At 47.9% G+C, this 13262-nt stretch overlaps 1 protein-coding gene across 1 annotated transcript; it reads right to left on the reverse strand.

Moving 5' to 3' along the window:
• Window positions 1–3973: 3973 nt before the first annotated feature.
• Window positions 3974–6074, reverse strand: BSX (brain specific homeobox; the record flags this gene model as incomplete). The annotated part of the gene is made up of 3 exons (XM_079326839.1): window positions 3974–4213; window positions 4857–5053; window positions 5807–6074. 3 exons carry the CDS (start codon window positions 6072–6074, stop codon window positions 3974–3976), a joined length of 705 nt encoding a protein of 234 aa, XP_079182965.1.
• Window positions 6075–13262: the final 7188 nt, after the last annotated feature.

Below are 13262 nucleotides of genomic sequence, written 5' to 3' on the forward strand. Positions count from 1 at the left end.
AGGATTGGGATCAGGGTCAGGATTGGGATCAGGGTCAGAATTGGGATTGGAATCAGGGTCAGGATCAGGACAAGGATCAGGATCAGGATGAGGATCAGGCTCAGGATCAGGCTCAGGATCAGGATTGGGATCAGGACAAGGATTGAGATCAGGATCAGGACAAGGATCAGGACTGGGATCAGGATCAGGCTCAGTACAAGGATCAGGATCCAGATCAGGATCAGGATTGGGATTGGGATCAGGCTCAGGATCAGGATCAGGATCAGGATCAGGATTGGGATCAGGATCAGGATCAGGTTCAGGATCAGGATTGGGATCAGGATCAGGCTCAGGTTCAGGATTGGGATCAGGACAAGGATTGAGATCAGGATCAGGACAAGGATTGAGATCAGGATCAGGACAAGGATCAGGGCAAGGATCAGGACTGGGATCAGGATCAGGCTCAGTACAAGGATCAGGATCCAGATCAGGATCAGGATTGGGATTGGGATCAGGCTCAGGATCAGGCTCAGGATCAGGCTCAGGATCAGGATCAGGATCAGGATCACACATTTCCACCCTCCTGCCTTCCCAGGCATTAACTCTGGGAGCAGCTTCCCCACCCCTGCAGTGCAGCCACCCGTGGCTCAGCCAAGCTCTAGAAACAAGATAAATTCAAGGAACAAGAAATCTAAACACTTGATAAATCCATGAAATCCAGAAACTAGATACATCCAAGAAATCTACAAGCTAGATAAATCCAAGAAAAATCTAGAAATTAGAAATGAAATCTAGAAATTGGATAAATCCAAGAAATCTAGAAAATCAGATTAATAAGCATTCTAGAAACTAGATACATCTGAGAAACAAAAAAAAAAATCTAGAAATGAGATAAATACAAGAAACAATAAATCTAGAAACAAGATCAATCCAAGAAATCTAGATAAATCCAATAAACAAGAAATCTAGAAACCAGATAAATCCAAAAAATCTAGAAACCTGATAAATCCAAGAAACAAGAAATCTAGGAACAAGATAAATTCGAGAAATCTAGAAACAAGGACATCAGTGATAAAAAATACCCCTAAAAAATAGCCAGCAGTCAGCAGAGAGAACTGAGGAGAGGAATCACAGAAAGAATTCTTCATCATGTCCAGGTCGTTGCTGGGCTTGGCCACGGTTATTTATTCCTTCCCCACGCTGCTGATCATCCACATGTGTGGAACAGCAAGAAATTCAAATTATTTGCTCTATAACTGCCCTTACAACCTGTATCTGATCTGCTTTTATGGAGTTCTGGCCATAGAATGAAAGAATTGGGGTTGGAACTGCTTTTCAAATCTATAAAAGTTCCAAATGTTTAAGGCAACAGGCAGGAAAATGCTCAAAATCAAAATAGAAAGCAAAAGGTTCATGGCAGGATTTTATAGATTGGTTTTTGATTTTCTATAATGAAAAGTAACAACAACAAAAAAAAAAAATAGCATTAACCACTTGGGTCTTAAATGAAATAGAACACAATTTCATTTCAGAAAAACTCACTGAAGAATTTCGATGAAAATCAATCTTCTTGGAAAATAGGAAATCCACCAACATTTCCTGTTTCCAGCAATTATTTCCTGCAGGTCACTTCCACTCCAGCATTCCCCAAATGAACACATCAATTAATTTTTTTTTTTTAAGAACGAGAACATTTTTAAATCTCTCCCCTACTCCTCCAGCTTCTTGGGAAGAGCAGGGAAAAGTCGGCTGCTGTCACAGGATCAGGATTCACAAATAAATCTCATTTCTTTTATTCCAAGTGAAAAAATCTCTGATAGAAACAAAACAAAAAAAAAAACCCAAAAAAAAAGCAGCCCAGCCCTTCCTTTCCCCCAGGACCATCTCTATTCTCCAATAATCTGTTCCCAAAATATTTCCCAAACCCTCTGGAAATTATATTTTCCCATCTCCAGCTGGGCAGGAATTTCTCTGAGTCAGTGTTTCCTTCAGCTGTCTCAGTTTCAGGCATTTTTGCACCAAAATTTTTTTGGGATAAGCAGATTCCGAAATCATCCTGTTCCCTGCAAAGCTCCGTGATGGGGACATTGGGAATATTCACACTCTGTCTGAGGGATCCGTTTTTAATCTGATTTGTAGATTTAATTGTCAACCAAGTTGCCTAAAACCGCCCAGGGGTGAAGAAGGTTGTGGAGTTTGTTTTATTGATCAGCAGAAATATTTTGGGAAGGGGTGAAACAGCAGAGATTTGAGGGTTCTTTGAGTCGTATTTTGAATTTTCTCACAAATTTGGCAGCCCAGGGCAGAGCCAGGCCAGCCCCGAGCCATCCCCCACCCTGGGAACAGCAGACAGACGAGGTAAAGAAAAATATTATCCTAAAAATCTCACGTGGAGCTTTTCTCTGATATTAATTTTAATAATTCCCGCTGAAACGCGTGCTTGGGGGAGGCTGGCAATAATCCCAGAGCAAAATACTCGGTGAGGACACAGAAAAAGTGTGAAATTTCCAGGTTTTTCAGTTTTTTAGAAGGAGAGAGCCCCGGAGCTGGGAGATTTCCTTCCAGAGATTTCAGGAGCAAAGCGGTTGCTTTGCCTTCTGAATCCTCATTTTTAGGAAGATAGGTGGCATTTTGTTGGTGGAAATTATTGTCCTGAAAGGATTTTTTAAAGATAAACTGCTTTTTCTGGATAGGTGGGTTGGGGGTTTTCCTCTATACACAGTGTGGGATCTTTATTTTAAATATAAAAAAAAAAAAAAAAAGAAAGGCGGACTCACAGAAAAGGAAGCAAACATACACATTTCAATCATCTATATTTTATATATTAAACAGGAAAATTAAACGTTTTCCCCTTACATAAACGACATATCCCATAATCCAAAATGCCCTGAAAGTGCTAAGAACGCCGGACAACCGAATGAAATTCCAGATTAAAAAAAAAATTAAAAGAAAAATAAAAAAAAATTAGGGAATAAATTAAATAACCTAACGAGACACCGCCACGCCGCCGTGCTGCTGCAGCAGGGAATATCTGAGGCAGCACAACCCCCGCTCCAGGATTTTCCCGGCGAAATTCCCAATCCCAGCATCTCCTCCCTGGAGATGCTGAGACTCTGCCGCGTTTCCCAGCCAGCACAACCAACAATAAATTATAAAAATCGCGATTTACCTGGAAATGAACCCCATTTCCCTGGCAGGGAGGTAAAGGCAAAGCGAGCACGGCCGGGGCTGCTCCAGCTGAGCGGGGCAAGGGGAGAAGGGGGAGATGCGGGCGGGGGGCAGCAGCCAAAGGCGGGACCCGCTGCGGGGCTTTCCCGAGAAAAAGGGAATTATCCGGGATCCACACCTGGAAGCCGGGCAGGAATCAGGCTGCCGACATTTCTCCAAGCTGTAGAAAATCTCTTTTTTTTTTTTTCTGACTGGGAGCGCCTGTGCTCCGTTCAGCCGCGGTAGGATTGGTGATGCTCCCCTTTCACTTCCCCGCAGCGGAATGAAATAAATGGGAATTTTTGCCTTACCTGTTTCTTCGGAAGGCTTTTCTTACAATTCTTTTTATTTATGCATGTCTTGGAAGCTCTGCCCGATCTCCCGCACCGGGGATGGAGACGGCGAGCGTGGCAAAAGCGGCGAGGATTTAGGGATTCGGGGAATAAAGGGTGAAATCCGCCCTGCCTGCCGCTCCCAGGAACCACAACATGCTGCCACGAGTATACATTTATTTCACACCCCAGGAAAGTTCGGGGAATGGGAAAAGTCCGACACTTGGGAGGGAAGGGGGAACCTAAAGCTCTTTTTACTCCCCCCACCGCCGCAGATTTCCGAGCAAAGCCCAGCCTTGGGGTGATGCCGGGGGGCACCGCGGGGTCCCGACCCCTCGGGGGCATCCCCGGGGAGGGGAGGGGGCTCCCCCCGCATCCGCACCCCCTTCCCTGCGCGCGTTCCCGAGATGCGCGTACCCGCGGGGCCGAGGAGAGGCAGGAGAGCCCCCGCTCTCCTAGAGGCGGTGGGCGCAGATGTCCCCCTCCTCCAGGATGTCCACCTCGTCCTCGGGGTCCTGCAGCAGGAAGGGGCCGGGGGGGCCCTTGCGGGGCTCGGCGCCCCCCGCCTCGGGCAGCTCGGGCTCGGGGGAGCTCTGCTCGCCGCTCTCCTCCCCGCCCGCCTGCTTCGGGTCGTCCTGCGTCTTCCGCAGCTGCTTTTTGTGCTTCATGCGGCGGTTCTGGAACCAGGTTTTCACCTGGGGAGAGGTGGGGAAGTGGGAGGAAGATTGGGGAAAAAAAAAAAAAAATGTGGGGGAAAAAAGTGATAAAAATCGAAGGGAGAAGGATGCTGGATGTGGGGATGCTGGATGTGAGGGATGTGGGGATGCTGGAAGTGGTTTGGGGGATGCTGAAAGAATGGGATGTGGGGAATCGGGAGGGATGTGGGGATGCTGGAGGGATGTGGGGATGCTGAGTGGATGGGATGTGGGGATTCGGAGGGGATGTGATATGGAGGATGCTGGAGGGGATGCAGGGGTGCTGGAAGTGATCCGGGGATGCTGAAAGGATGGGATGTAGGGATGCTCCTCAGGATGTGGGGATGCTGGAAATGATCCGGGGGATCCTGAGTGGATGGGATGTAGGGATGCTCCTCGGGATGTAGGGATGCTCCTCGGGATGAGGGGATGCTGGAAATGATCCGGGGGATGTTTAGTGGATGGGATGTGGGGATTCGGGGGTGGATGTGATACGAAGGATGCTGGAGGGGATGCAGGGATGCTGGAAATGATCCGGAGGATGCTGAAAGAATGGGATGTGGGGATGCTCCTCGGGATGCGGGGATGCTGGAAGGGACGAGGGGTGAGAACAGGTGTCGGACCCATTCCCCGCTCGCCGTACCTGCGTCTCGGAGAGGCTGAGGGCCGTGGCCAGCTCCACCCGCTCGGGTGTGGACAGGTACCGCTGGATCTCAAACCTCTTCTCCAGGCCGGAGAGCTGCGAGTCGGAGAACACGGTGCGGGCTTTGCGGCGGCGGCAGTGCTTCCCGGGCAGTTCGGCGTGAGCGTGGTGCTGGAAAAGCGCTGGCACCGGCATTCCTGGGGGGACACACGGCCGAGACCCGCGCTGCGCTCGGGCAGGGAGCCGGCACCGGGGCAAAGCCCGGGAATTTCCCCTGGGCGGCTCGGGGTGCGCTCTCCCTCTGCCTTTTAAATTTTTTTGTTATTTTTTCGTTGATTTCGTTTTTGAGGTCGATTGATTGGTTTGGGTTTGGGGGTTTTGTTGTGCTGAACGCGGGGGGATTTTCCAAGCCCACCCCGGGAAAGTGGAGGATTCCAGGCTGGCGCGGACACCCGAATCCTCCCGGCGACAAAACCACAACGAAATGGGCATGGAAAAAAACGGGGGAGCCCTGGAAAAGACTGGGAACGGGGAAGCGCAGCCCCGCTGACACACGGCTTGGGAAACTTTGGATGTTTCTCCTCGCAGAGCAAGGAACGGGCCCGGGGACGGAGCCCCAGGTGCGGGAGAGGAGCGGCTCAGCCCCAGCGGTGCTGCTGGAGCTGGAAAAGCCAAGCCCGCTTGGACAACGCCAGGGAAAAGCGAGGTTATTGGTCCCAAAATAAAAGCGATTTAAAAATATAAAATTAAAGGCAAACAGAGAGAGAGAAACCCTTAAGGTTTCGGGCATCCTCTAACGAAGTGGCCGCCCCGGGCGAGCAGCTCCTGCCCCGGGGGATGCAGCCAGGGCGGTGGCGAGGGGTGTAGAAGGATGTCCGACCGCTTCCACTCTTATCCCCACCCGAATCCCCACCTGCACCCCCAAACCCGGCAGGTGCTGCCGCACTTACCCGAGGCGGTGAGGAAATAGGGGTGGTGGTGGTGATGCTCCGGCTTGTGCAGGGCGGGGTGCGGGTGAGGCGCCAGCAGGGTCGGGGTGGGCATCAGGGGGTACCCATAGTCCAAGAGGGGCACGCGGGAGGCCAAGGAGCCGGGGAAATGCTCGGGGGGCACCTCCCGCAGGGGTTTGGGCTTGTGCAGCAGGATGTCCTCGATGAAGAACGAGGTGGGCCTGCCCGTGGAGACGGGGTGCACGGGAGCCGTGAAGTTGAGGTTCATGGCGGCTCTGTCCCCCTCGGGCAGCGGGAGCAGAGAGAGGGGGCGGCCGGCAGAGAGGAGATGAAAAGAATGACGAAAATAAATAAATTATTTATTTTAGATATATATATATTTTAAAAAATCCTCAGTCAAAATAAATAACGATAACAATTAAAAATAAACAGAATGAATCCCCCAGGCAGAAATAAGCTGGCGGAGCCGGGGGAGGCGAGGCGGGGATGCTCGGGATGCGCGGGGCGCTGCGCGCTTTGAGGCGCGCTGGGAAGGGGGATGCGCGCTGAGCCAATGGCGAGCGGGGGGGGACGGGCCTGCCGGGCCACCCAGCGCACCCCGGGGGCGAGGAGGGGGCGAGGAGCCGCTCCGCAGCCTCCCCCGCGCTTGGAGAGTTTTCCCAAACACGGGGAGAAGCTCCTTTTTTTTTTTTTTTTTTTTTTTTTTTTCCCCTCTATTAATAAAAATATAAAAATAAAAGGGCAAAACTTGGGGGAAAATAAAGCAGCGGTTCCCGCGCACGCAGCTTCTCCCTTCCCTCTCACCTCTCATCCCACCGCGGTTTTGTTCCCATCCCTTCCCCTCTCTCTGTTGCGCCAACCCTTTTTTTTTTTTTTTGGGTCTTTCCTCTGTTTGTCTTTTTTTTTTTTTTTTTTTTTTCCCCTCACCCCTCTAATCTGCACCATTCATTTCCCCGGAGTCAATTTGCTCAAATGAGGGTGATACACCACATCATAGCCGAGATAATTTCGGTTCGCATCTCGGAAAATTGCTCTAATTATTGATGTTAAACTCAGGGAAATTAAAAGAAGGCGCTTCTCCTTCATCTCCTGATTTTAAGCTCTAATTTGTTGAAATCGAGTTGTCATCACAATTCCAATCACTACCGTTAATAGTAAAAGTGTTCTAATAGAGGCAGAATTCACACAACCCATGCTATTAGATAATTAAGAAAGATGTTAGAAAGACAAGTGCTAATCCTTGGGCACACGGACAGCGTTTCCATCTGATCCAGCAGGTAGAACAAATTAATTACCCGAATCAATTAGTCCTAAAAGTACAGTTCTCAGGGAAGTGCAAGCCATGCCTTCCATATGGATGAGCTGGTAAATGGTAAATAGATGAGGAAAAAGCTGTAAAAGAATAGAAAGGCACCGGCCGGGCTTTAATGAGTGCGAGTTGGGCTCTGCACGGGCCGGGCACAGAGCGGCTCCTTCAGCAGCTGCCAAAATTCGGGAGGGGGCGGTGGGAGAGCCCCCCGTGCCACCAGGAAACCCCACGGGAGGGTTTTGTGCCCCCTTAGAGCCGCACCCACACTTTGTTTTGTGCTGTGGTGTCCGCGCACGGGCGGTGCTCGCACCCTTCAGCAGCGTGTGTCCATGTGGATTCAATATATCTGTGCGTTTTCGTCTTTATTTCATGTGTTGTATTGGTATTCATATTGAGTATTATATCCCTATATGTATTTTTAAAATGTATTTTGTATTTTATTTATATATATTATTCTCCTCTCCTCTCCCTCTTTTCCCCATGAAAAATAAACAAATAAATAAGTAGATAAATAAATAAACAGCTAGATTTTAAAAATAGATAAACTCAATAATTCTTCTTTCAGTGGCCCCTGTTGAGATGACCATTAGGAGGTTGTGTTTTTTTGGCTGAAGGATTTAAAAATCCAACTTTTTGTGATGGAGCAAATGAGTGGCTGAATTAAGGGTGATGAAACGGGGCTAATTCCCCCCTGCTAATGAGCAGCGTGTAATCTGCTTGAGGGACCATTTCATCAGCCGAGATTGCTCTGCCGGGAGGGGCTGAGGCTCCACCCGGCACTTTGGGGGGGTAAATTTGGGTATTTAAAGCAGAGCTGCAAGATTAAATCTGTGTCGCTGCAGCCAGGTTGGGTCACAGCTTCAGGACTCGGGCAAGAACATCGGCAGGGCTGGATTTTGGAATTCCTCTTTATTTAGGGCACAGATAAATCAGGCAGATCAGGCAAGGGGATGTGTTTTTGTGTTAATTTGCAAAAAAAACTCGTCCCCAAATTGTGCAGTGGCACTTTAGGGAAGTCAGCTTCTCCCTGCTGTTTTTGGGGCAGCAGGAGAGGGGATAAACCCCATTTGGGGAGAGGGGACAGGGCAGCAGCTTCAGGAAGGGGGGTCTCCACTGCAGTCCTCACATCCAGGAATTTTTTTTAAAAATTAACATTTCACAGCTCTTTGTGACAGAAATGGGGTGCCAGGTGTGGCTGCTCCTCTTTGCCCCAAAAAAATCTTTTCCCAATTTTCCCCCATTTTTCCCCATTTTTCCCCATTTTTTCCACATTTCTTCCCATTTGTCCCTCTTCTGCAGGTGCCTGGGGTGCTGGGGACCCAGCAGTGTGGATTCCATCCAGGGAGCCCCAAACACACCCAGGATCAACCCCTGATCCTGGATTAACCCTTTGCCAGGCTGGACAGACACATGGACACAAAGAGGGGTTTTCCCCTACACACCCCAAACTCTGGGAGAACAGACCCTGGGGAGGTGTCCCAGCAGAAACTGCCCGAAAACTCCTGCAGGGCTGAGGGAAAACCTCATTCAGCAGGGAAAACAGAGGGATCAGGGGCAGGACAAGGATCAGGATCAGGGTTAGGGACAAGGTAAGGGTCAGGGTCAAGATCAGGGTCAGGGTCAAGATCAGGATTGGGATAAGGATCAGTCCCAGAATCAGAATCAGGATTGGGATCAGGATCAGTATCAGCATCAGGGTCACCATCAGGATTGGGATAAGGATCAGTCTCAGGATCAGGGTCAGGACCAGAGTCAGGATCAGGGTCTGGTTCAGGATCAGTTGCAGGATCAGGGTCAGGATCAGTCCCAGGACCAGGGTTTGGATCAGGATCAGGACCAGAGTCCCAGGATCAGTCCCAGAGGAACCAGAGGGCAGGACCAGAACTGTCCCTTTTTCCATCTCCCCTGAACACCCTGGGGGACTCTGTAAATCTCAGCCTGCCACCCCAAACAACTCAAACCTCATGATTTTTATCTAACCACAGCCACAATGCTATGGAGCTTGCCTTTTGCTCCTTCAATCAAATATAAATGATTTTTACATGCTCCAAGAGGTTTATAAACTTGCTGGAAGTGATGCACCCCCATTTCTGATTTACTAACACACTTTGCTTTGCTTAGATAAACATCAGCCATCATCACTCACACACTTAAGATCATTTGAAGGTATCACAGGGAGAATTTTACCCAGGAAAACAGAAATGTATTTGACTTAAAACCTCTGGGGTCATTTCAAAGGTCAGCACAGCTCCATGGATGCTGGCAGCTTTATGTCAGTGTGCTGCATTAGGGATAAATTTGGTGTGGTTTAAAAATACAGGCACTTACCTTGCCGTGGCTCTTGAGGAGGTAAGGTAGCTCGGGAGCCCGGCCTTTTCATGCCTTTCAAACCAATCCACTCCAAAAGGAAGGGTTAAATTAAAAACAGACAGCCTTGATAGGCTGCAAATGGGAGCCTGGCTGCAGCAGAGAGGGCTGAAGAGCCCAGGCTGAGTAACACCGAGAGAGGGCTTTTGAGCACAAAGCTTGGCTTAATGGAGAATGTTCCTTGCACGATGCTTCAGGCTCAGCCACTTCCCATTCCCGAGTGCTGCTGGGGAGAGGGAAAACACTCCTGGCTCGCTCCAGCCCCTCTCCATCCTGCCTGCCCTTGCAGAATCTGCCTTTTCTCCACAGGCTCACCTGGAACCCTGTGGAAACCCAGAGAGGGATGGATGTGTTGGTGATGAGGGGTTTTATCAGTTCAGCTCAGTTGAGATGAAGTGGGAACCCCAAGGTTGGGACTGCACTGGGAATTTTGTTGGATTTTCAGCATTGCCACTGAGGAACTGGAGCTGGAATCCTCGTGGGTCCCTTCCAGCTTGGGGTATTTGGTGATTCTGGGAATATTTATGTTGCAAAGTCTCTTCCCTGCCCTGGCAGCAGCTCAAGGAGAGCTCAGAGGATGGTTTGATGTTGTCTCAGGGCTCAGGGAGGGAAATGAAGCTGCCAAGAGGAATTTGCCTCCTAACAGGGGTTGGAGGCTGGGGAAGATCCACCCAATTTTTCCAAGGCTCATAACTCAACCTTTGGCTTCTGCTGCCTCAAAACCCTGGCACTGCTCAGCCTGGCACTGTGCTGAGAAGAGGAAAAACCAGAATGAGAACTAGAGGAGAATTCAGCCTGGTGATTCATCCCAGAAAATAACTCAGGTTAAAATCCAGCTCTGTGCAATTCGGACAGAATCACTGAACCTCCCCAGAAAGGCTCAGTAATCCCAGGGCATGGAATTGCTGCTGGGAGAAGGTTTGGAGACAGGAGGGAGCTTCTGGGGCTTCCATCCCAGCAAGAACTGCAGAATGTTGGGGATAAAAAGGAATAAAAATTGAAAATGTGAAAAGACTTGCTTAGCTTCCTTACACAGCTCCCAAACTCAACTACCCGTGGGTGGGCTCAGCAATTCCATTCCCAAATCCTGATTTTTATCTCTGTACTGAAAATTTGCCTCATTATCTGATAACCCAGAGCGTTTTCTCCAGGCAGAAAATAAAAGCAGTGACACTGACAGGTTTGATAGGAACACTTCCCTTAAAAGTGACACCAATTAATTGAGACATTTTAATTTCCAAGGAGCTGTTTGCAGCTTCAGCAGGGTGATCTGGATATTTCCAAAACCCAGAAAAAATCTGATTTCCTTCCTTCCTTCCTTCCTTCCTTCCTTCCTTCCTTCCTTCCTTCCTTCCTTCTCCTTCCTTCCTTCCTTCCTTCCTTCCTTCCTTCCTTCCTACCTTCCTTCTTCCTTCCTTCCTTCTTCCTTCCTTCCCTTCCTTCCTTCCTTCCTTCCTTCCTTCCTTCCTTCCTTCCTTCCTCCTTCCTTCTTCCTTCCTTCCTTCTTCTCCTTCCTTCCTTCCTTCCTTCCTTCCTTCCTCTTCCTCTTTCCTTTCCTTCCTTCTTCCTTCCTTCCTTCCTTCCTTCCTTTCCTTCCTTCCTTCTTCCTTCCTTCCTCTTCCTTCCTTCCTCTTCCTTCCTTCCTTCCCTTCCTTCCTTCCTTCCTTCCTTTCCTTCCTTCCTTCCTTCCTTCCTCCTTCCTTCCTTCCTTCCTTCCTTCTTCCTTCCTTCCTTCCTTCCTTCCTCTTTCCTTCCTTCCTTCCTTCCCTTCCTTCCTTCCTTCCTTCCTTCATTCCTTCCTCTTCCTTCCCCTTCCTTCCTTCCTTCCTTCCTTCCTTCCTTCATCTCCTCCTTCCTTCTTCCCTCCCTTCCTCCCCTTTTCTTCTTCTCCTCTTTTCATTTCTTTATTTTTTCCTCTCTCTCTCTCTTTTCCTTCTCTTTCCTCAGAACTTTCCCTGGCTCCTATATTCCATTTTTCTCCTACCTCATTTTTTCCCAGTGGATTCCTGCCCCTGGGCTCTGCTGACCCCCTCGGGGCAGAGGGCGATTATTCCACCCAGACCCATCTGCATTTGGGATCTGGGCTAATCCTCCTCTCTGGAGAAAATCCATTCCCTCCGCTGCGCTGGCCGCTTTGTCTTTCCTTTAGCACACGGGCGCTTTGCTTCATTCCAGCTGTGGAGCAATCAGTGCACAACTCCACCTCTTTTCTCACTGATGCCTCAGGACCCTCCCTTGTTTTCCCTAATTTCTGTAGGAACCACCAACATCCCTGTTTTTAATCCTCTTTTTCTCTTTCTTGTCCATCCAACCTTTATTTTATTCCCGTTGTTTTGCTCCTGTTCTCTGTTCCTTCCCTCTGATTATTTGCCACGTTCTGCAGCTCCGTGGAAAACCTCTCGTGCTTTCCCTGCTCAGAGAAACCCTTGGAATAAATAATCCCCAACCTGGAGTTTTATAACTTCTATAAAACCCACTGGAGCAAAAAAACCTAAAGGACACAAATACTTTGAGCCCTTTTTGATTCCACTTTTTGCTTTTCAGCTTTCAAAAAATAAAAAGCTGCACTCCAAGGTCAGAGGGAACAGTTCTGAGCATCCATCCCGACCCCAAACACACCCAAAACATCCAACCTGAGGAATAAAAAAAACCACTTTTCTAAGTCTTTAAATTCTATTGGGTGCATCACAATGAATATACAGAGGAGAGTTGATAAACTGGGGATTTTATCAGATTTATCTCTGCACAGCTCTCATTTCTGGGTTTGTGTTTTGGTTGGAAATCTGTGTTCTTCACAAACTCTGCACTCAGCTTTGTGACCATCACTCAGCCTGCAGTTAAAAGCTCAATTCTGCTGGAAAGTGGATTTTATAAATCACTTAAGACAAACCTCAGTGCACTTGGCTTGGGTTTTTTTCCCTCACCCAGTTTAAGCACACAAATTTCTCCATCACCTCCTGCACACAAACTCCCACCTGAGGTGTTCCTGTGTCACCTGCACTGTGACAATTCCTCATTAAAAGGAGCTGTCCTTTCTTACAGGATAATTAAACTTTGTTTTCTTCCATGCTTGCCCCAAATAAATGGCAAAACCAGTTTATAATAAAAAAAAAAAAAAAAAAAGGAAAAAAAAAAAATCACCTTTTTGATGATCAAAGGGAGAGATTGGTTCCATTACTTGCATTAGGCAGAGTTGGCTGTGCTGTGGCCTTCAGAATAAAGGCAGAAATGTACTTTAGAAAGATCTGAGTAACACACTTTACTCAAAACATTTTTGTATTATGTGGCTTCTTGACTCTTTCAGCTTCCTCTGTATCTGTGCACTTTATTTTAAGCACTTCAGAAGTGGATGACAGGTCTGGGGGGGAAAAAGGGAAAAAAATAAATAAAAAAAATAAAAAAAAAAAAGAGAGAGAGAGAATCAAGTCAGCATCTCACAAATGCATCTTCAAATAATGCTTTAAAAGTGGAAATTGCATTTTGAAATGGCATTTTGTCCCTTGCCAAGGGTGAGGTATTTGAAGTGATGGTGTCTAATGCTCAAAACATTTCAAAACATTTCCTCACATTGGGGAATATTAATTTTAAATATTAAAAATGTCATTTGAAACAAGGAGTGATGCAGGTGGATACCTCATAACAATATTTACATGAATTTTCAAACCCATTTTTTAATACAGCTCATCTATTCCTCATATATGATTTTACCATAATTTCCTACTCAAAAAAAACCCAAAAAAACCCCAAAAACCACAACAACAACAAAAAAATGGAAGTGCT

This window comes from Erithacus rubecula, assembly GCF_903797595.1.
Source record: "Erithacus rubecula genome assembly, chromosome: 25".
In the NCBI taxonomy this organism is placed as follows: Eukaryota; Metazoa; Chordata; class Aves; order Passeriformes; family Muscicapidae; genus Erithacus; species Erithacus rubecula.